Source organism: Lissotriton vulgaris, chromosome 8 (genome assembly GCF_964263255.1).
Source record: "Lissotriton vulgaris chromosome 8, aLisVul1.2, whole genome shotgun sequence".
NCBI classification, from domain to species: Eukaryota; Metazoa; Chordata; class Amphibia; order Caudata; family Salamandridae; genus Lissotriton; species Lissotriton vulgaris.
Window position 1 is genome coordinate 859,385,008 of NC_141696.1, and position 23,848 is coordinate 859,408,855.

The 23,848-nt window shown below is 47.8% G+C and overlaps 1 protein-coding gene across 1 annotated transcript in view; it reads left to right on the forward strand.

The window, feature by feature from the left end:
- The window catches only part of WWC3 (WWC family member 3), a 638,290-nt gene that overhangs the window by 536,942 nt on the left and 77,500 nt on the right, over positions 1-23,848 (forward strand). Inside the window, exon 18 of the mRNA XM_086934786.1 lies at positions 5,546-5,705. Within this exon, the coding sequence (XP_086790912.1) occupies positions 5,546-5,705 (160 nt within the window). The remainder of the gene's footprint in view (positions 1-5,545; positions 5,706-23,848) is intronic.

Here is a 23,848-nt window from a genome sequence, read left to right on the forward strand (position 1 = left end):
GCGTTTTTCCAGAGAATATTAGGGAGCATCTTGTTGACCTGCCTTTTTATGAGGTTCTTCTGTTTAACACCCACGCGGACTCCGCCATTCAACGGCTCCTTGCAGGGCTCCGTCCTCCTCCCCCTCCGTATGTTTTGGCTGGTCGGTACTCAGGTGCTTTACGGGAGACGTTTATCCCACCTTTTTCTTTGGGCCTAGTGTTTCGGTTAGCCCGTCTGTGTGTTCTGTGTGGCGTGCAATTCCTTTGTGGTCCTTAAGTTGGCCCCTCTGTACTGTTGGCTGCTGGTACAGCCCTTTGACCTTTGTGGTGTTTTTTTTTGGCTGTTGGTGAAGCCATATAGGTCCTCAGGTTGGGCCTTCTTTGTATTTTTCGGCTGATTGATAAGCCGTCTGTGGTACTAACCACAGGTCTTTTATGTTCTAGTTCTCTGCAGCTGGGTTTTTTTCCCTAAGAGGTGTTCCCAAGTTGGTTTTGGGTAGCTCTGTCCTCTGCTGGGGGTGTGGACACTTTTTCAGGTTACTCGCCTTTCCTGGCGTCACTAAATGCCACTTGGTGCGGTCTCCTTTTTCTTCTGTATTGGCATGGCTTGCGCTGCTCCAGGTTCTGTTACTCTCAGTATCTGCTACCTCGCCAGACCGAATTTGGCATGCCACCTATGGTGTCGTGTCCTGGTGTTTCCACCTTGTTGTCCGGCGTTTCGGTCTGGCCCTTTGCCTTGTGTTTTGGGGGACTGGATACTCCTCATATCCTCCTTTGTTCTGGCTGACAGCTTAGGGCAGTCCTAAGTATTTTTCCTCTTTCTCGTCTAGCTGGTCCCACTTCTTTTCATGGGTCGGGGTGTGTCTCTGGAACGGTCCTTCTCTGGGGCTTGTTCTGGGCTTCCCTTGCCTCTGCCTTAGTCTTGCGCTTCTCTTGTTCTGAGCGCCCTGCTCCATTATATATGCCAGCTGCCGGCTACGCATGCCTGATCCTTATGGTACACCTCCGTGGGCCTTGACGTGTACCCTTGTGCTCCTGCCCTTTGTTCTGCTGGTGCTTGCTCGACTGTCTTTCTTATCACGCCTGCCCTTCTTGGCTGTTGGGTTGTTCCTGTCTTACCCGCTGCCTCAGGGCTGATGCCCGTTCAGCTGTGCACTTCACTGTGTGTGTGTTCTCCTGCAACAGGCTCTGCCTCCGTTTCCACCTCTTCTCCTTGGAGTTTGGGGTGGTTCTTTTCTTCCATGGTACTCTTTTAGCGGCTGTCTATCCCTCTGGGGTTTTCTGGCAGAGATTCTTTGTACCTCAGCTAGGCTTGGGGTATCCTGGCCTTCCCTTCTCCTTGTTCTTGCTTACTTCTGCTTGGTGGGGGCTGGGCTTCCTTCCTGTCCCCATGACACATCCCTTGTTGGGGCCCTGTGTTCTTCCAAGTTGGTGAGTTTCTCTCGCAGACCCTCCTCCCCTCTGGGTATGGCATGGGTATCTATTCTATGTTAAGGAATCTGCGGCTAGTAGACTCTATCAGATGTACGAGTTACTTACCTTCGGTAACAATGTATCTGTTAGAGACGATTCTAGCCGCAGGTTCCTTCACGACCCACCCTTCCTCCCCGTTCTGCGAGGACCTTCATCTTGGTCTTCTGGACTCGCCTACCTCCGGGTGGTTTCATCTTCTGCGAGTGCCCTCTTTCAATTCCTCCCTGGCGGGATGTTTTGTTTTCTTCGTTTGTTCCACTCCTTCCTTTCTGGTAATTGAACGGTAGGTTCATGTGTACTTCTGCATCCCTACACCCAGATTATTGCAGTGTGGGGCCTACTCATAATCTTCTCCCTTTTTCATTGCTTGAGGTTTCTGACTCCTCTGCGTTCCTCTGTGTCGAGGTTTATTGGCTGTGCCTCAGCCCTTAGCTCTTTATAGGGGATACAACCCTTCTTGATGATGTTGTCTTGGGGTAAGTTGTTGTTACTCATCTGCTCTAGAATAGTTACCCTTCACTGTTATGGATTGGGGTTGCAGACTACTGTTGTCTGCTGTGTCGTTTTTCGCATGTTTTTTCTGCCTCAAGGGAGGATTTCACCTTAGCCTTGCGAGGTGGCTTCTCAGAGCGGTGCTCTGCTCTTTCCCTTCTAGGACTTTCAGTACCACAGTGCCTGGCACTTTTGCAACTGGTGCTGTTCCTCACCTTTAGTTTCCTCCCTTTCTGTTTCACTGCTTTTTCGCACACTGTTCCCATACTCTCACCGTTTTGTTTGTGATGGCTCCGCGTTGTGGCGCGGAAAAGTTCTCCGAAGAAAACTGACGCCAGGACACAGGGATTGGGCTTAGGTGACCTTGCTGACGTCACGGTGTGGATGACGCCAGGGCAGAGCCATAAGGTGCCGCCACCAGCGCGCAGAGATGCTGTGGCAAAAATAATTCCGGATCCAGTCTCACGCCTGGGGATAATTCTACATTAAGGAATCTGCGGCTAGAATCGTCTCTACCAGATACATCGAAAGTAACTCATACGTTAGAAACCCCGCGTTACTAGTTCTGTTATACCCCAAATATGTAGAGTGTTCGGTTCACGATCAATTCGCGCCAGGTCCGTGTCCTCTTTGGCATATGTTGTTGCGTTATCAATGGCGTTCCTATTGTACTGATACAGCTTATGACAAAGCCTTTTTAACCCATGCACAAAGCCGAACTTCAGCAGATCACAATAAAAACTGCCTTCGTAATAGCAATAACGTCACTACAGAGAGTAAGCGAACTACAAGCATTAACTATTGAAGAACCATACATGCAAATCCACAAGGACAAAATTGTTCTAATAATGAATCCTCAGTTCCTACCAAATTGAGCAAACTTCGCATAAATCAAAGCTTTCAGTTAGCAGTAATTAAAAAAAAAAACAGACATGACTGGAAAGAAGCCTACACTCTACAAGAGACAAAACAATTCCGTAAGTGGAATCAATTGTTTGTCTCTTACGCATAGTTCAGCAAAGGTTCACCCATTACAAAAGCAACAATGGTGCGCTGGAATGTGGAGGCAATTCAAATACGCCACGCCTCAGCGGAAAATACATTAAGTTCACATGCAAGAGCGTATTTAACAAGAAAATAGGGTGCAACCCCAGCCTTTATAGCAAATTGACATTATGTGCAGCCGCTACATGGGCATCCACACATACCTTTATCAAGCATCCTGTTGGTGCTGCCTACCAGACAGTGGGTGAGAGCTTGTCAGGTTTCTAATAAAATATTAGATTCAACAACAGGGGAGCCTCTAGTCTCAGGCGTAGATTTTCGATTTATAATATCTGGATTTTCACTGTTGAACATGACCCTCCCCTCTGATGGTGTGTCATCCCTCTGGCCCCCCTACAGATGATGCTACTGTAGTTATGGATGCGTCCAAGTAGGGCTTGGGCAACATAACAGTGCAGGGTCTTAGTTCTGTCTGAGCGACACCTGCAAACCAATGTTGCTGAAATGTGGGCAGTCTGTCTTATCATGAAGGCATTCCTCCCTTTCAGTTCAGAGAGCAACACTTCAGTCTGATAGCATCTTTAATAAACATACATGGCTGTGTGGGTCGTGGAAGGTAATACAACTGGGGGTTGGCTTAGCAACAAGGTATTTTATTGTTGTTGGCACACCTTACATGATTCACACTGCCTCTTTCTCATCAGAGACTAGAATTGGCTATGTTAAAGGTTTTTTTTCTGCCCCTTCCACCTTTGTATTTCCCTGGCTAGCTGTCTTCGTTTAAATCGCCACTAGTGGTAAATTGTATGAAAGGTAAACTTTGTTTCCTACAACTTCATTCATTGTTCCTCAGTAGGATTTGAATTTTTCCTGGTGGCCTTTCCATTCGGACCAATGCACGGTTACTCAGGTCAACTCCTGACTCTCAAAACTGTATTCTTGGTGGCAATGACTTCAATCCTACATTCCGAGAATTTCAGGCCCTCTCAGTTCGACGACCATTCACTGTGTTCTCCCCACCTAAAGTGATTCATTGCATCTGCCCTTCTCTACCAAAAGTGGTATATGCTTTTCATTTGGACAAACAGCCTTTCATTGTTCTACCCCTCGTTCCCCCGCAAAAGCTGACTGCACATTCTAAATCCCAGTCGACCACACTAAACAATAGAGACTTGTTGATCAGGTGCAAGTGGGCTTTGCTGGGAACTAGAAGGGCAAAGCACTGGCTAAATGGGCATTTTGCCTTTTCTTTACATTAAGAACTGCTATTCTTTGGGCATGAAATACCCTCTTGCTAGCATTAGTCCTCACTCCCCTAGGGTCATGGCTGCTTCCATGGCGCTCTCCATAGCCACCCCAATGGTTGACCTCTTCTGAGAGGCTATTTGGTCTTTTTTGCATCCCGTTTATAAACAATATAGCCTCACAGCCCAAGCATGGGCTGATGGATATTTTTGCCAGGACTGTGGTAACTTCCTTGGTTAATCAGCACAAGTCGGTGCCAACACCCAGAGTGTATTGCTTTGGGACGCTTTCATGCGGTGAGAAATATGTAGGAGGATCTGAAAGAAAGTTACCTTTAGCAATGGTATTCGGGTAAATACATTATCTTCTACCAAATTCATACTGCTCTTTTTACCTCCTTTGTTGAATTGCAGCCTGCTGGGAAAAAAAAGGGCAGTGGTTTAAACAGAAATCTATATGCGGCCTGCACAGTGTCATGATCAATAGTGGGCTAAACTCAGAAGGCTTTACCTTAATGGTTCAGAAACAGGTTACTGTACTTGAAGTTGTGGACCTGACAAAGACCCCATTAATTCCCCCCTCCTCCTGTTACCTTGTCACATACATTCCATCAGGCTTGGTTTACAAGATTAATTGTATGTTTTAAATTGTAAGCTGCCATGTGTTCAACAACTGAACAATGTAACCAAAATCTCAACTTTTTGGTTCTGATAGATGCAAATGTTTTGCAGTCGCTACATTAGCAAGGTGCATACCCAAGAAACTCCGATCCCTTGTAATAAGTCACCATTAAAAATACTGGAAAAAATAGAAGAGCTGCCTCAACCATCGAGCATACATACCAGAATTTGCACAGTCTCCTCCACACTACTCACAATTTCTCGTCGTCAGTTACATTTGTAATCACCAGAGACTCACAACCGACTGGTTCAGAAGAGCTTTAAAGCATCTAAGCAGCGTGAAAGCTATAGAAACACAAATACAATTACATTCAACTCTATTAGTAAAATGCCGTCTGCATGGGAGTCATGTTTAAAACTTAGTTGCTCATTTGTACAAAAGTTGTCAACCTGACAGAATTGTCCTGCAGTGAAAGTGTGGCTTGTAGGGCTTTGAGTTCCAAAATTTACTTTCTGTACTCCAAGAGTAAAGCACAAAAAACATGGTGACATTTGTTTTCATTCACTACTAATTAAGTGCCATGAAAATGTATTTTGTTTATTCTAAAACGTTTCAGCATGAAGAAGTTGCCATTTTGTTCAAGCATTTCATTTTCCTCTCTGCAAGTGCCTATATAGCATTGGACTCATATGACCAGTAGTGTTGATCTTAATTCTGCTTCCTTTCTAGGAGTTGGCAAGCTGATTCTGTTGATAGTGGCTGCAGCAATTGCACTCAACCTCATCTTCATTATTCTGAAATCTGCTGTGGGGAATTGAGCCAGAGACCTGTTTTTGCAGGGCCTGAAGAGCAGTCCGTTTCTAGGAAGACTCCAATGCCACCAATGCGGGTATGTAGAAAATAGTTTGATTGTCATCTTTATAAACTTTACTTCAAGTATTTATAGGGCTGGTGTGCAGCTGCTGTCTTGTAATTTTGTTATTTAGCCTATACTTGTACATTATGAGACAGAAATGACAAAATTAGCATTAATCTGTTTCAGATTATAAAGCCAATGTTTATCCTGTGATCTAATGGTTTTGCTTGGATCGTGAAAGCTCTATTCCAATTTGAAAATTGTGGTTGTTGGCTGGGGTGGGTAGTTAAAAAGGCTATGATTGAGAAAGAAGGATCAGAGACCCACTCTTGCACGTATTGATTTTCTGGCTGCATATTGGCTATTATTGGACCGCACAGTTATCTTGCCCTCTTCTCCATCACAACATACCCACAAGAGTGTGAAAAATGGTGTAAACCCCCAATATGGTCCCACTGCAATTTCTGTGACATTGTAACCTGTATGCAGCATGTGCTGCTGTAGATCACCGGCTGTGCACACTTCTGCCGGGTAGTGTTGGGCACAGATGTTGCAAATTGTTACTACTCTGCTGTTTATAATGCTGTAGATTCACATGCTGTGCACATTCCTTCCATCTTATGTTGAGTGTGAATGTGGATGTTGCAAGTTGTTGTTCTACAAAGAAGAGGGTTTAGTTTTGGAGGTGACTCATAATTACTCCACCCTGAACTGTTTTTTCTCTGCAGGGAATAATACATAGGGTTAGAGATGTCAAACTGCGAAGTCTATGTGTACTGGTAAATTGAATATCTATTTAATAAAACAGTGAAATGCTGAAATATATACATATCATATGACTGTACAACAGGGGTTTGCTTCAAAAGAAACCAGGTACTTCCCTGAATAGCTTTTTACTGTGTTATGTTGTGGAGAAGTGTGGGTCAATCGTTAGAGCATGCAGACCTTGATGCAGAGCTCTGGCCAGGGACCAGGGTTCTATTCCTGCCCCTGCGGGTCTCGGGCTCATTAATTCCCCTGACCGGATATTCTCACCTCAGTGCCTATTCTGATCATGGGTCCCACGCTGCTACTCCGGGCAATAGCTTGCTTAGTCTTCACACAACGCTAGGGATGCCTGGTCTGCACCATGGGGGTTGCCCAGGAGTGGACACTTCACAGGGAAAGCCAGGAAGGGTTCCCTTGCGGTATTCGTACAAGCGCTGGGAAACCCACTGCGGGTAGCTGTGCGCTATACAAGTACAAAAACATTTACATTTATATGATCCACCCTGCTTCCCCATGGCTCAGACCTCCACCCCACCAAATCTCCCACCATTGATGCAAGGAAAAAGCAATCTGTAGAGTGACCCAAAATGAGGGGCTTTGTGTGATCTCCATTGACATCATGTGTGTCTTTCGTAGGCACAATCTTGGCCATTAGCCAAAATGTTTTAGAATCAAATCTTTCTGTTCAATGATCAGCCCCTAGTTTGAAGGATGATGAACAGTATGTGGGTCTGTCATCCATATTAGGATGCAGATAGTTTGTTACTATTACATAACTTGTTTCATAAAGCCATGTGAGAGAGATCTTGATAAGTCCAATAAGCCTGTCCTTACAATTCTGCTCTAAGTCGCAACACTGCCTCAGAGGATGTGAACTTGGTGGTGGTTTGAATAAGATCACAGAAGGGTTATTGGGAGGAAATTGGTCTTGAGTCTGTTTTATCCATCTACTCCTTGATAAAGACCAGGGCTTTAGAGATGGGAATGTCTGGGAGCTGCGGTAGAGCTACAGTTATCCATGTTTGACGAGCGTGTAATGCCTGTGCTGTTAGTGTATGGCTATAAGTGAGTGCAGATGTGTATTGAAAACAAACCGAACGGGTAGAATTGAAATATTTGGCAGCAGGGGCCAGGTCTACAGAATTAAAACATCCAAGGTACCCTTTATGCACCAGATACACATTTAAAAGGTGCAACAGGCACCGTACAACAGTTAATGCAACAAACTCAGACAGCCAACATATCCTCCCGGGACGGGCTTATCCTGACCTCCTCTTCATGTCTGCAGTTCCGGGGGTGACACCTGTGCACCTGCAGCCTGCCACGACGATCGGCCAGACTTGCACCTGTGCACCTGCTGCCTGGTGGGATCAGGTGTCGGAGCCGAGAACCCCGCGTGGTGAAGCCTAGCACTGAGCGGTGGAGCCGGGGTGCAGATTTTCTTCGAGCCCCGTGAGTGTGGTGGGCTGACTCTTCTGAGACAGGCGCTCCACCCTGTGAGTACCCAGGGCGGTGGGCCCAGTGGGTGGAGATCGGGGGCATATCGGCCACCTTGGGAATCCTGTGACACGGCCGGAGCAGAGCGGCCCGAGGCGGGCACGCCGACAGGTCACGCAGCCTGAAGGAGATAGGACGCCCGGGGCGGTGACCGGGGCCCGTGGCTGCGGGCTCAGACAGCTGGAATATCCTCCTGAGACGTGGCTGCTGGCGGCTTAGATGGTCGGAGGTTTCAGAGAGGAGGGCCCCCCTCCCCTTGTCCTGAGACCTCCCCGCGGATCTGGGGCGCGCCGCACGGGGAGACCTGCACAGCTGCTGGTTGTTGGGCCTAGCGTCTCCCGCTGCAGCGGGCATCGGAGGTTGGGTGGCAGAGCCCTGCATTTTCAGCAGTGTTGGAGATAAAGGCCTCTCCCGTTGGTTGGGCCTGCGGGGTGCCCTCTGGGTCCGGCGACTTGTGCAAGGAGACAGTGGGGTCTGGTGGTGGCCACAAGGCAGACTTGCGGGTGACGCTGGCCTGGAGGAAGTCCTGAGGCGGTCAGAACGGGCCATGCAGGTGAGGAGAGGTGCGATGTCCCGCGGCCCCATACTGACAGCGAAATACTAGCTGAGAGCCCAGCGCTTGGAGCAGGGTGTGTCTGGCAGGGCTACCGGGTGTGCTGGCATACAACTGTTCGCCCTTGCCCTTGGGCAGTGCCTGGGTCGACGGTCGATCTGGCCGTGGAGGGAATCTGGTGACAGAGCTCTTGGCTGTGCCCTGCGGGTGGACCGGGGCAGGGGGAGTGAGGAGGCCCCCCTGCTCGGAAGCCACAGAGACGCTCTGGGTGGATTGCGGGCCCTAGATCGAAGGTGCCTTCCAGTGGAGAGCGGCCAGGGTCGGACTTGGGGGTGCTTACGCTGAGTGACATCCAGTGAGGACAGCGAGCCGGGCCTGGGCCGTGTCAGTGGGGGTGCCTGCTGCAGGCTGACATGACGAGGGACAAGAACACTGGCGGAGCCACTAAGCGTGGGCCCATTGACAAATTTACTGGTCCTAGCGGGGGCGGGGCGGGAGCGGCCGGAGGGCAGCAGGAGCCAGGGCCGGACAATGCGGAGTTGATGGCGGCAATTACTCATCCAGCATGTCCCGGGACATTGGCGCAGTGAGTTCAGATGTCATGCTACTGCGTCAGGACCTGCGGAACGCCGTGCCCGCATTACGGAGGCTGAGACCCGGATATCCGGGGTGGAGTACGACGTTGCGCCCCGAAGCGTCAGGTGGCCAGTTTGGGAAGTACACAGAAGGGCCTAGTGCTGCGAGCTGAGGATGCGGAGGGGCAGGCTGGGCGATGAAACCTGCTCTTTGTCGGTTTTCTGGAGGGCTGCGAGAGAGGCAATATGGAGAGGTTCTTAACTCAGTGGCTGGAAAGCTAGCTTCCACCTGACGCTATATGCCGGTGTTTCATGATAGAGCGGGCCCACAGAGCTCTAATTCAGAAACCTCCTGCCATATTGAAACAGGCCAGGGCCAAGGAACCCTTGCTCTATGAGAATTGGCGCATTTTGATTTTTCCAGATTACACACGCCGGATTATACACGCTTAGAACAGCAGCAGCGTCAGTCATTTATGGCCGCGAAAGCCCGTCTCGGAGACCTCAAGCTCCCCTATGACTTGCTTTTCCCGGCCCGCCTGCGGGTGGTGTTCCAATTGCGCACCCACTTCTCTGATACTCCGGAGGAGGTGTTTAAATGGACTGATAAAACAGGGAGGGTGCTGGTGCACACACCGCCGGGACTGGAATCGGACTCCTTTCTGAGCGAGGCACAGTAAAAAACCTCCAGAGGATCGCGCCGGAGGGGGAACAGGAGGTCTCGATCACTGCGGCTTTCTGCGTCTTGCGGAGCCTCCGCCCGAGGGCCCCGGCTTCTGGGCAACAGACAGTGGACTCTTGACTTTTGTTTCCTGCTGCCAAGAGGGTGTCGGGGTATTCCCCCTGGTAGGCTTATGTCTGTCTGCTGTAGTTTGTTGGAGGGAGTTATATTATCGGCGGCTTCCCATTCAGTCTGATACTTGTGGGGGTGGACCTAGGAGTTATGGGCTGTAGGTTGGGGATCCATTGGCGTGGGAGGGCTCTGGTCCCTCGTTGGGGGCCGAGTGCTAACCGTGCCGCGACAGGTTTTTCAACCGTTTTGAGGTATAGGGTGGGGGTGGGGTGAGGGGTCTGTGGGGGGTTGTTCTTGTTGGGCATGAGTCACACAACCACGAGGGGTTCCCTACACTTGCTTTGTGCATGTCCGCATGGCCCTGTGCCCGTGCTGTGGACCTGGTCGTTCTCTGATGGCGGGTCGCACTGACAATGCTTCAAGGCCCCAGGGTACCCTCCGTATTCTCAGCTGGAATGTGTGTGGAGTCCTGGATAAAATCAAGAGGGGGGCAGTGTTACGCCAGACAAAGAGGGCTAGGGCCAATGTACTTTTGTTACAAGAAATCCACCTGCTGGATACTAAGACCCTGTGCTTCCAGCGCTATGGGTATCAACAAGTATTCCATGCAGACTTTGCAAGGGGCTCAAGGGAGGTGGCCATCTTAGTGCATCATAGACACACAGGGGCGATACTTGTTTATCAGGGGTATGGTTCGGGAGAACCCTCTAGTGTTGGGCTGCGTGTACGCCCCACCCCCCTGCAGTGGTCGCTAGTTGAGTAGCTGTTTGCGATTTGGGAGGACATCCCCGACGCGCTATCGGCAGTGAGTGGAGACTGGAATAATGTCCTGGATATGATCAGGGACAGATACAGGCCTGGGGGAGGCCCGGGGGTAGACTATTTCACAAAACGACATGATATGGTCGTGGGCTTGGATTGGGTGGACACATGGCGGCGCTTGCACAGCGATGAACAGGAATACACATTTCTCTCAGTAGTTCACAAATCCTTTTCTAGACTATATTACATTTTTGTCCCTAGAGAAATGGCTGGAAGAGTGGAGTCGACGGAAATCCTTCCGCATGGACTCTCTGATCACTCCCCTATTGGGCAGGGGGTGGCAGCCATTTTGTTGGCGCCTCTTGGTGTGGCACCTGCAATAGGAGGACTACGGGAGGCACATGAGTGAGGCAATTGCTGATTTCTTGGTCGGGAATGTGGGATCAGTCTCTAGTGCCGGGACGCTGTAGGAAGCACTGAGACCCACACTACGAGGGTGGGTATTGCTTGGTGCGTAGCAGCCCGAAAGAGGCGCAGAGTGGAATTGGTGCGGGCCGAGGAGGAGATTGAGACGCTGGAACGCCAGGGCAGCGGGGCGGGTTGGGGTCAGGTGGTGGGGCAGCTGCTCCTAGCGCAACAGTCAAATGCAGCTCTCCTGATGGATGAGTCACGGCAGATCTGGCTTGCAACTCGCAGCAGAATATGTCAGTGGGGGGACAAGTCTGGCAAAATGGTACATCGGCTCTGTCAAGGTGCCTTCCATGCCCAGACCTTACCAAGGATACTTGACGAAGCGGGTGCCCCGATTACAGACCCGAGGGAGTTGGCGGAGAGCTTTGCTGCATACTATGCGGATCTATATGCCCGAAGGAGTGCCTGCCGGAATATGTGGTGGACAAGTTTATAGCAGACTTTCCGCATAAAGCTGTGTCTGATGAGGTGCATGACCAGTTGGAGCTCCCACTGACGGACGAGGAGCTGGGCACGGCCCTGGGCGAGCTCGACTCGGGTAAAGCTCCCTGACCGAATAGATTCCCCAGTGAATTCTTCAAGAAATATCCATTGCAGCTAGTCCCCCATTATCGGGCGGTGTTGGAGGAGGCCAGGGAGCAAGGCAGACTGCCCCCAGACCGGAGGCATGTGGAAGTAGTGGTATTTCACCAGCCGGGTCGACCCCCGGAACATCATGCCTCCTCCCGCCCAATTTCTCTTCTGTACATGGAGGCCAAAATCCTGGCCAAAGCTTTACCCAACCGGCTTCTACCTCATATTACAGTGCTTGTATACCCAGATCAGGCTGGCTTTATGGCCCAAAGGGTGACCAGGCACAATATTCGGCGGGCGAATGTGGTGGTGGTGGCGGCGGTCTGACGCACTGGGGAACAGGCCATACTTCTCGCCGACATGGATAGGGTGTTTGACTCGCTGAGCTGGGTCTATCTGTCCGCACTACAACCCCGAATTAACCTCGGGCCTCTCTTCTTGTCCTACCTGCAACTTCTCTACACTTATTTGACGGCATCGGTTCGAGTGGCGGGAGCAATCTCTTCCAGTTGTTCCATTAGGCATGGCACCCGGCAGGGTTCCCCCCTCTCGCCATATTTATTCGCCTTGGCTACGGAGCCGTTGGCGGCGTGGGTGCGCATCGATGCGCAGTTGAGTGGGTTTGAGTGGGCGCAGGGATTGTCCGATAGGATTGCATTTTATACAGATGACGTCCTTTTCTTTCTTACGGATCTCAATAGGTCGGGCCGCGACTTCTGCGGATCATGCAGATTTTTGGCGAATCGTCGGGGCTCCACATGAACCCTCGCAAGTCTACACTATGGGTGCTGGGGGAGCGGTCAAGAGTGGGTGATTGGGCATCTACACTTCAGGTGGCGGTGGGGGACTTTAAATATTTGGGGGTGTTTTTATCGGAGGTGCTGACCGTCTCCTTTGAACGGAATCTGGCGCCAGTGTGCGAGTGAGTTCGGGCAGATCTAAAGACCTGGTCCCGTATGCCGCTTACGATCTATGGTATATCGGCAATTTTTAAAATGGTGGCACTCCCCCGGCTATTATACCAACTGCAAAATCACCCATATCCAATCCCGCCCAAATGGTTCTGGCTCGTGAACTCTACGCTAAGGCAGTTTCTGTGGGAAGGAGATGGTGTGCGTGTGGCGCTGCGCACATGCTTCCTCCCCACTTATTGTGGAGGGTTGGCGACCTCGGCCATCCTCTCCTACTACCAGGCCTCTCACCTTCTGGTCCTGAATGAGTGGTGGTATGGTGACATACGCCTTGGAACGCTATCTCATGGGGCCTCATACGCTGCACACTATTCTGTACAGGCCGCCGCTACAGAGCGCACTGCCATCTGCCACACAGGTAGTGTTTCGAATTTGGGGACAGGCTCTGTGCCGTATGGGATGGTGGAATACCCTGACTGGAGAACCCCCCTTGTGGAATAATGGACGATTTCCCAGCCTTGCGACATTGCAGGGCTTTCGGGAATGGGAAAACATTGACATCTCGACCCTGGGGGATGTATTGAGGGGTACGACACTTAAGTCCTTTCAGGATCTTTGTCAGGAATTTGGCATGCCTCGCTCCCAGTTCTTTAGATACCTCCAATTCCGTCATGCATTGTCCCCCCAGCCTGGCGGATTTGGAGTCCCTCCCTGAGTGAAGCCCCCTGGAAGCGAAAGTGTTCATGGGGGACTTGGAGCCGAAGAAGATATCTCGCATATATCAGTCACTAGTCACGCACTACTCCCCCACGCTGTAGAAGCTCCGGAAGACATGGGAGGAGGATGTGGGCGAGCTAAAGGAGGAGGATTGGAGGGAGCCTCTGGCTGCCCCCAGAGGTGCGGCCATAGTGATGCGCCTCAGTCTCATCCAATTTAAATACTTACACAGAGTCTATTTCACCAGGGTTCGGCTTTGGCGGGCGGGACTGATTGCCTCACCGGAATGCCTCCGCTGTGGCAGGGAGGAAGGGACGTTCTTGCATACAATCTGGAGTTGTGGATCCCTGGACTGGTTCTGGAGGGGGGTCTTGGCCTGTTCATATGAAGTATTGGGGTGGGAGCTCCCACGTACACCACAGTTTGCCCTGTTGCATATAATGGATGGGGTGGGTGGCAACGTGTACAAAAGGCACTTGATGCAACTTGGCCTCACGTTGGCCAAGAGAGACATTGCTAAAGCGTGGAAAGATCCACAGGCCCGTCGGTGGCCGTATGGAAAAAGGGGTTGCATTTTTGTATGGGGTTGGAGCAGCCGATCTTCATGTCTAGGGGGTGCCCGCGAAAACATCATAACATTTGGAAACGCTGGGCAGATTATAGGGGCCTGTGGCTTGAGCCCCCCATGGTGCTGGAAGATCTCCCGGGGGAGTGATGAAGGGGTCCGGTGGTACTGGGGTAGGGGGCGTGGGGGGAGCCTGGTAGGCGGGTGTACATATACAGCTATTTTTTTCTGTGCACTATACATTGTGTGTGGGTAGCACTTGGTGGACTTTGTGCGACTCAGTGGGGAGGGAGTCGGGGTGGAATTGGGATGTTGGGAGGGGTTAGCGGTAGATTGTTAAGTACTGCTATGTTATATATTTGCTTTTTCTTGCTCGTAAAGAAAAGTTGATTGCCTTCCAGCTGATGTACTGTTTCAAACCTGCAGATGCTTCTGGTATGCATAGGCTTGCAGCATATGTGCAGTCTGACAATAAAGTCTGTTTGAAAAGAAAAAAAAACTGGGACATCAACCTTTCCGGGCTGCTTGTAGCAAAAGCTAAAAATCCCTAACCAGGAAATAAAGAATCCTGCTTTTAACTCATTTCCAAAGTTTTTCTATATAGTATCCTCCTTCTAGACTAGGCCCTTGCCTTACTCTTTTCTAAGCACAGCCGTCTATAAGCAGCACATTGATCATCCATTCCTTGACTATTGTAGCTTGCCTCCCCACAAAAGGCACTTGTTGGATATCAATGCAAGCACACTTAAATTACATTGGGTTTTACAAACCCCACAGCGGTCTGTGTATTGTCTTTCACCCCACCCCTTACTTCCAACAAAACGCACTGCATCGTGATGTAATGCTCATCTAAGGAGTCTGAATTCTAGAATTACAGGTACTTGAAAACGGCCTTCTGCTATGAAAATTTGAACTCTTTCTCCCCCTCTTCTCTTTAATCTGGGGAGCATGTTTGATTAGATACAACAAACCGTGAATGCTTGTAAGGTAAAAACGGAGACGAATGCTCCCTTGCAAGTTCTAAATGCTGTGGCTTTAAAACCAGGACTCTTCCACGTGATTACACGTTTTTAGGGCTCACCTGCTAATGCGCTTGCTGGCGAGAGATATTGGGGCTTAACCAGAGCTTAACTATCGGGCGATTTCATGCAATGCCCGTGAAAAGCGCGTGCACATCAAAGCCATCTGCTTCCCTCCCACAGCTTCCCCCAACGTACGCTCTGCCTCAGGCATTTCTCCTCCCCTAATTATTCACGGCCGGACTTTCACTTTTACGGCCGCCAGGCCGTGTCTCGTTCTTTCACGGATTCCATACACATCCTTCAAGATTACAGCGAACGTTTCCCAGAGCCCTAAACAGAACGAATCGAGACTGCCACTTTTTCACAACTTTGAGGAATGTGCTAATGTTGCTGGCATAGCTGACATAATCACACTTAAAGTGCCATTGCGCCCTTCCTTCGTGTAGTCTTCTATTTCCCTTCAGCTCCGGATTAATTATGCAGACCATGTCAGTGACTACACCAGAATCTATTCTGCTTTTCATATACTAAATATATCGGTATATAGAATGATGTTAAATCTGCAGATTGAAAAAATGCATAAATATTTCTCTGTGCTAAAGCATCCCGTTACGTTGAAATTGTTCTCTTTCTGCAAAATTCTCACTCTATCTTTCTGGTCTATCTCTGCTCTCCTCCCCCTGTTCGCCTCCCTGTCGTCTGTCGTCTGTCTCTGTATCTCCTGCTCTCTCTCTGCTGCCCTCTGTCCTTGCTATCCTCCATCCCTCTCGCTGCCCCTGCTGCTGTTTCCCTTTCTCTGCATCTCGCCTGCAATCTGGCTGTCTCTAGTGACGTGACCCGGTCTCTCTTTCTGCCACACTTAGGCTGCTCTCTGACTGTCTTCAGTGACCTCTCTCTGTCGCTGCTCCCCCCTCTTTCAGCCGCCCTCTGTCTGTCTAGGCTGCTCTCTGACTGTCTCCAGTGGCCTCTGTCTGTCTCTGGTCACCCCTCCTTACCATCACACACACTCACATCCACTCACCCTCACCCACCCTCACACCCTCATCCACCCTCACACCCCCTCACCTTCACACACCCTCACCCTCACACCCCCTCACCCACTCACACTCACACCCTCACTCACCCTCGCCCCCTCATCCTCACACACCCTCACTCATAACCCTCTCACCCTCACTCACCCTCACACCCCCTCACCTACCTCACCCTCACACACCCATACCCTCACCCTGACACACCCTGTCACCCCCACACCCTCACACTCACAAACCCTCACCACCCCTCACCCTCTCACCCTCACACACCCTCACTCACCCTCACACCCCCTCACTCACCCTCACACCCCCTCACTCACCCTCACACCCACTCACCCCCACTCACCCCCTCACACACCTTCACACCCCCTCAAACACCCACTCACGCTCACACACCCTTACCCTCACCCTCACACACCCTCACACACCCTCAGTCACCCTCACTCACACTTCCTCACCATCACACACCCTCACACACCCTCACCCACCCTCACCCACCCTCACACACCCTCACTCATCCTCACCCCCTCATCCTCTCACACCCTCACCCCCTCACAACCCTCTCACCCTCACTCACAACCCTCTCACCCTCACACCCTCTCACACCCTCGCCCTCACACACCCTTACCCCCTCACCCTCACCCCCCCTCACCCTCACACACCCTTACTCTCACCCTCACACACCCTCAGTCACCCTCACACCCCTAACCCTAACCCTCACTCACCCTCACTCACCCTCACTCACCCACTCACCCTCACACACCCACTCACCCTCACACACCCACTCACCCTCACACACCCACTCACCCTCACACACCCACTCACCCTCACACACCCACTCACCCTCACACACCCACTCACCCTCACACCCCCACTCACCCTCACACCCCCTCACACCCCCACACCCCCTCACACCCCCTCACCCTCACACCTCCTCACCAACCCTCACACCTCCTCACCATCACATACCCTCACATCCTCTCACCCTCCCACACCCTCTCACACCCTCACCCACCCTCTCACCCCCTCACCCCCTCACCCACCCTCACAACCCTCTCACCCTCACTCACCCTCACAACCCTCTCACCCTCACTCACCCTCACGGCCCTCTCACCCTCACTCACCCTCACAACCCTCACGACCCTCTCACCCTCACGACCCTCTCACCCTCACTCACCCCCCCTAACCCTCACTCACCCCCCCTAACCCTCACACACCCTCACTCACCCTCACTCACCCTCACACACCCTCACCAGCATAGCACAACAAAACCTAGCATAGCATAGCAAAACATAGCATAGCATAACAACACAAAGCATAGGATAGCAAAACAAAACCTAGCATAACAAAACAGGAAATAGCATAGCAAAACACAACATAACAAAACATAACAAAGCATAGCAAAACAAAACATGGCATAACAATACACCACAAAACATATTATAAGATAAAACATAGCATAACAAAACATAGCAAAACACAAAGCGTAGTATAACAAAACACAGCATACATAAGAAAATATAGCATAACAAAGCATAACAAAACACAACAAAACATAGCATAGCATAACAAAACACAACATAGCATAGCATAACAAAACAAAGCTTAGCATAGCATAACAAAACATAGTATAACAAAACATAGCATAACAAAACATAGCATAACAAAACATAGCATAACAAAACATAGCATAACAAAACATAGCATAACAAAACATAGCATAACAAAACATAGCATAACAAAACATTGCATAACAAAACATTGCATAACAAAACATTGCATAACAAAACATTGCATAACAAAACACAACAAAACATTGCATAGCATACCAAAACATAGCATAGCATAACAAAGCATAGCATAGCAAAACAACAAAACGTAGCATAACAAAGCATAGCATAGCATAACAGAACAAAGCATAGGATAGCAAAACTAAACATAGCATAGCAGTAAAAACAAAGCATAGGATAGCGAAACAAACCATAGCATAGCATAACAGAACATAACAAAACATAGCATAACAAAACACAACAACACGTAGCATAACAAAACATAGCATAGCTTAACAAAACACACCATAGCATAACAAAACAAAGCTTAGCATAACAACACATAGCATAGCATAACAAAACATAGCTTAGCACAACAAAGCATAGCAAAACACAATACCACTCAGTGCCACATAATTATATGCTACATAATTACACTGCACTCAATGCAACATACTCTCCAAATACCACTCAGTGCCACATAATTACACACCACATAACTACACTCTACTGAATGAAACACACTCCACACAATACCACTCAGTGCCACATAATTACATGCCACATAATTACACTGCACTGAATGCAACATACACTCCAAATACCACTCAGTGCCACATAATTACTCTACTGAATGCAAGACACACTCCACACAATACCACTCAGTGCCACATAATTAGGTTACATAATTACACTACACTCAATGCAACATACACGTCAAACAATACCACTCAGTGCCACATAATTACACGCCACACAATTACTCTACTGAATACCTCAAACACTCCACACAATACCACTCAGTGCCACATAATGATATGCTATATAATTACACTGCACTCAATGCAACATGCACTCCAGATACCACTCTGTCCCACATAATTACACGCCACATAATTACACTGCACTCAATGCAGCACACTCCACACAATACCACTCAGTGCCACATAATTACAAGCCACACAAATAAACTCTACTGAATACAACATACACTCCTCATAATACCACTCAGTGCCACATAATTACACGCAACATAATTACTCTACTCAACGCAACATACACTCCAAATACCACTCAGTTAAACATAGTTACACACCACATTATTACACTGCACTCAATGCAACATACAATCCAAATACCACTCAGTGCCACATAATTACACACCACATAATTACACTTGACTGAATGCAACACACTCTACAAAATACCACTCAGTGCCACATAATTACAAGCCACTCAATTAAACTCTACTAAATACAACATACACTCCTCATAATACCACTCAGTGCCACATAATTACACGCAACATAATTACACTCTACTCAATGCAACAGACACTCCAAATACCACTCAGTTCCACATAATTACTCTACTGAATGCGAGACACACTCCACACAATACCACTCAGTGCCACATAATTATGTTACATAATTACACTATACTCAATGCAACATACACTCCAAACAATACCACTCAGTGCCACATAATTACATGCCAGACAATTACTCTACTGAATACCTCAAACACTCCACACAATACCACTCAGTGCCACATAATGATATGCTATATAATTACACTGCACTCAATGCAACATGCACTCCAGATACCACTCTGTCCCACATAATTACACGCCACATAATTACACTGCACTCAATGCAACATACACTCCAAATACCACTCAGTGCCACATAATTACACGCCACATAATTACACTGCAGTCAATGCAACATACAATCCAAACACCACTCAGTGCCACATAATTACACACCACATAATTACACTCGACTGAATGCAACACACTCCACACAATACCACTCAGTGCCACATAATTACAAGCCACACAATTAAACTCTACTGAATACAACATACACTCCTCATAATACCACTCAGTGCCACATAATTACACGCAACATAATTACTCTACTCAATGCAACATACACTCCAAATACCACTCAGTTCCACATAGTTACACACCACATTATTACACTGCACTCAATGCAACATACGCTCCAAATACCACTCAGTGGCACATAATTACACACCACATAATTACACTGCACTCAATGCAACATACACTCCAAATACCACTCAGTGCCACATAATTACACTGCACTCAATGCAACATACACTCCACAAAATACCACTCAGTGCCACATAATTACAAGCCACTCAATTAAACTCTACTGAATACAACATACACTCCTCATAATACCACTCAGTGCCACATAATTACACGCAACATAATTACTCTACTCAATGCAACATACACTCCAAATACCACTCAGTTCCACATAGTTATACGCCACATTATTACACTGCACTCAATGCAACATACGCTCCAAATACCACTTAGTGCCACATACTTACACGCCACATAATTACACTGCACTCAATGCAAGATACACTCTAAATAGCTCTCAGTGCCACATAATTACACTGCACTCAATGTAACATACACTCCAAATACCACTCAGTGCCACATAATTACATGCCACATAATTACACTCTACTGAATGCAACACACACTCCAGACAATACCACTCAGTGCCACATAATTATATGCTACATAATTACACTGCACTCAATGCAACATACACGCCAAACAATACCACTCGGTGCCACATAATTACACGCCACACAATTACACTCTACTGAATACAACATACACTCACACAATTCCAGTCAGTGCCACATTATTATATGCTACATCTTTACACTGTGCTCAACGCATCATACACTCCAAATACCACTCAGTGTCACATAATTACACGCCACATAATTACCTGATCTATCGCCCTCACGCTATCTATCACCCTCACTCTGTCTATCACCCTCACTCTATCGCCCTCACTCTATCTGTCTATCGCCCTCACTCTATCTGTCTATCGCCCTCACTCTATCTATCGCCCTCCCTCTATCTATCTATCGCCCTCCCTCTATCTATCTATCGCCCTCCCTCTATCTATCGCCCTCACTCTATCTATCTATTGCATCACCACAGCATCACTCGGCACCGCCACAGCATCACTCAGGGGCACCACAACATCACTATGCGCTACCACAGCATCACTAAACGCCACGGCATCACTCGTCGCCACCACAGCATCAATCTGTGCAACCATTCAACAACTGGTTCAAATATGTTCTCTCAATGTTTCAAGCTTTATTGCTAATTTCGCAAAAAGATGCTAATATTTCACTTCTGTTCTTGGATTTTCGTCACAATAAAATAAACTGAACATAATCTTCACAAAAGTTATTTACAAAAGTTTAAGCTATTGCCATTATAAATTATAAAAACTTTTATTTAAGTGTTACTTATTTTTTAAAAATAAAAGCCATTGTTATTTGTAATATCAATACATCTAAGTCACGTAAATACCACACATATTGCATTACAAATGCTATAGGTGTCACATTTGCGAAATGTATAGCTATGGGCATTGTAAATGACAAAGCTATTAATTTCGCTATTTTCAAAACCAACACATAAATAAAAAAATTGTAATTTACAATACCAATATCTCAAACTTTTCTAATGCGAGACCTATTGCATTGCAAATGCTTGTTATACGTGGGTCCATATAGAGACAAATATGCCCCATCAAATCAAGGAATCCACTTTTCAGCAACCAAGGTATAACAAGGTTAATTTATGTAGTTCTGATCTTGAAATTAGAGGCCGGCCTTATTGTATGGTAACTGTATCTAAATAAGTTTGTCGTCCAATCAGTTGCCACAAATGAAATATAATGTAAAAAAAGCTTTATTCTGGTGATTTTTCTTCAGCCTTACCTACGAGCTGTACCATGTGAAATAAACATGGCTGGAGCTCCAAAGTCAAAAACAGAATCAAGCTCAACGATGTTTAAGTTCCAGTGTTTAGTTGCATATATGGAGGTATTTTGGAACCGTGCTTGACACCAGGGTGGACCCCGTAAGGAAAAGGGTTCTCTCAAAACATGTCTTGGTAGAAGTAAAATACATTCTTACGGCCTGCAACCAGAAGATTGACTTAAATCTTTTTGGCACAGTCTCTGCTCAGTTAGTCTTTGTACCCTTTTCTTGTTAGGTGGCAAGATCCTTATGTGTCTCCTTCCCACTCCTGACCACTTCTAAATCCACATACAGTACGTTTCCTTCAGACTTTTTTTGTAAATATCCAAGATTGGTTTATCCTCATGCTGTTACTTTCCCTCATTCCCCTCAGTCTTCGGTTACTCTTCAGCACTCCTTTTTCCCACCTCTTTTCTCAAAGTTTAAACCCATTGTCTCTGCAAAATATGTTGTCTAACAATCCCTGAAACCTTCTGTGTCATCAAACCTTTGTTTGTAGTTGCTTGTAACCCACACGTTAGGTACCCATCTTTCCAACCTTTTCATTCATGGCACCTTCTTCCCCATTGTCCACTCCCACTTTAAGACTGGGGTAGTCACTCCCTGCTTAAACTCTTGATTCCACTAAAGCAGAATAATATTAACCTGCATGATAAGATCCCCAGGTTTGAGAGACCTCGATGCAAGTTTAAAACAAGCATTTACAATGCAATGGTCTCGGCATTATTAAAGGTAGAGCTATTGGCATTGCTCATGATTTTTTTTTTTAAATCTAAATAAATGGCATTGTCATCTACATTGCCAATAGCTTTATCGTTAAATAACTGACATTGTCATATACAATGCCAATAGCTTAATCGATCGCAAATGCATGACCTGTTGCATTTATACCCACACAAAGCCACACACACAAAGCCACCCACACACACATACAGAGCCACCCACAAAGAGCCACACACACACTCATTCACATAGAGCCACCTACACAGAGCCACCCTCACACAGACAGAGCCACCCACACATAGAGCCACCTACAATAAAAGCTATCCACACAGAGCCACACACACAGCCACACATCATATATCATATACTCTGGCCACTCCGACACATCCCCGCCCTTACAGGTCTGTTATGATGCCGCGTGCATGGAAGGCTCAGAGTGGTGTGTGCTCTGTTGGCAGAGATGTCCAGGTCAGCGCTTCTGGGTGTTAGGCATGATGAAGGGTGGGTCCATCGACCACGTGACATGGAGGTTCTCAGACATCTGGGAATCTGACTTAGCCTACACAGAACTTGCATGAGTAGTGCAGAAGTGCAGAAAAGCTCTCCTTTACTTCTATTTATTTTAGTGTTAAATCTTTTTATGAAGGGAAAAAGCATCATAAGAAGTACAGCGGCTCGTGCATAAAGAGGCGCAGGCCCACTATTGACAATACATGCATAGAAGTAGGACTGGAGTGAGCTCCAGTCGATGCACATTATACACAGCAAGCCGCCTACAACCCAACTGGGCCGGCCGCGTCGTAATGGTTCAAAAGCCGCTTTTGGTAGCGTTGTCATAGAACAAGAAAAAAACAACCCTAACTAATCCCCCCCCCCCCCCCCCCTACCTCCCTCACCTCCCCCCACCCTGTCCACTGAGCCAAGACCGAGCTATAGACTAACATCACTCTACAAGGGTCCCTGGAGGGCATCCAACCTCCGGGCTTTTGGCTTGTGTGGCTGTGTTTTAGGGTCTGCAAGCAGGGTTTCTGCGAGGCGTAACAGTCGCAGGTAGCGAGGACAGCTCAGCTCCCTGAACTCTCCCGTAAGCACTTCTATTTATTTTAGAATATATTTAAGGAGTACTATTTAAGAAAAAATCTTAATGCGAAAAATAGCACTAGAAAAAAATGTATAATCCACATCCTTAGTATGCATCGTCAAAGTCAAATAACTATAGCAAATAGGAATCTCCTACATCTACTTATTGCTTTGCTGGATGATTGTGAAGGCATGTCCCTTTGCTTTTTGTTTCCATACTCTATAAAGATCACATCCATAACATCTTTAGAAATGGCGGCAGTCTAACGCACCATCGTCCATACTGAAGGTATAACATGCAGTACAATGTTAAGGTATAACATGCAGCACAATGTTGTTGGTGGGCTCTCCTAGGAGCGTGGATTTATTTTCTAGTGCAGGGAGAGGATCTGGCTCCTTTCTGTGAGAATTTTTAGGAGAAAAGGAGTAATACAAAACTGATGATTTAAAGGAAGGGCGAGACAGCGTATGGGAGAAACTCATGAAGTTGGAGGACGTTCACTGCATGTAGCAAACACCAATTGGACGT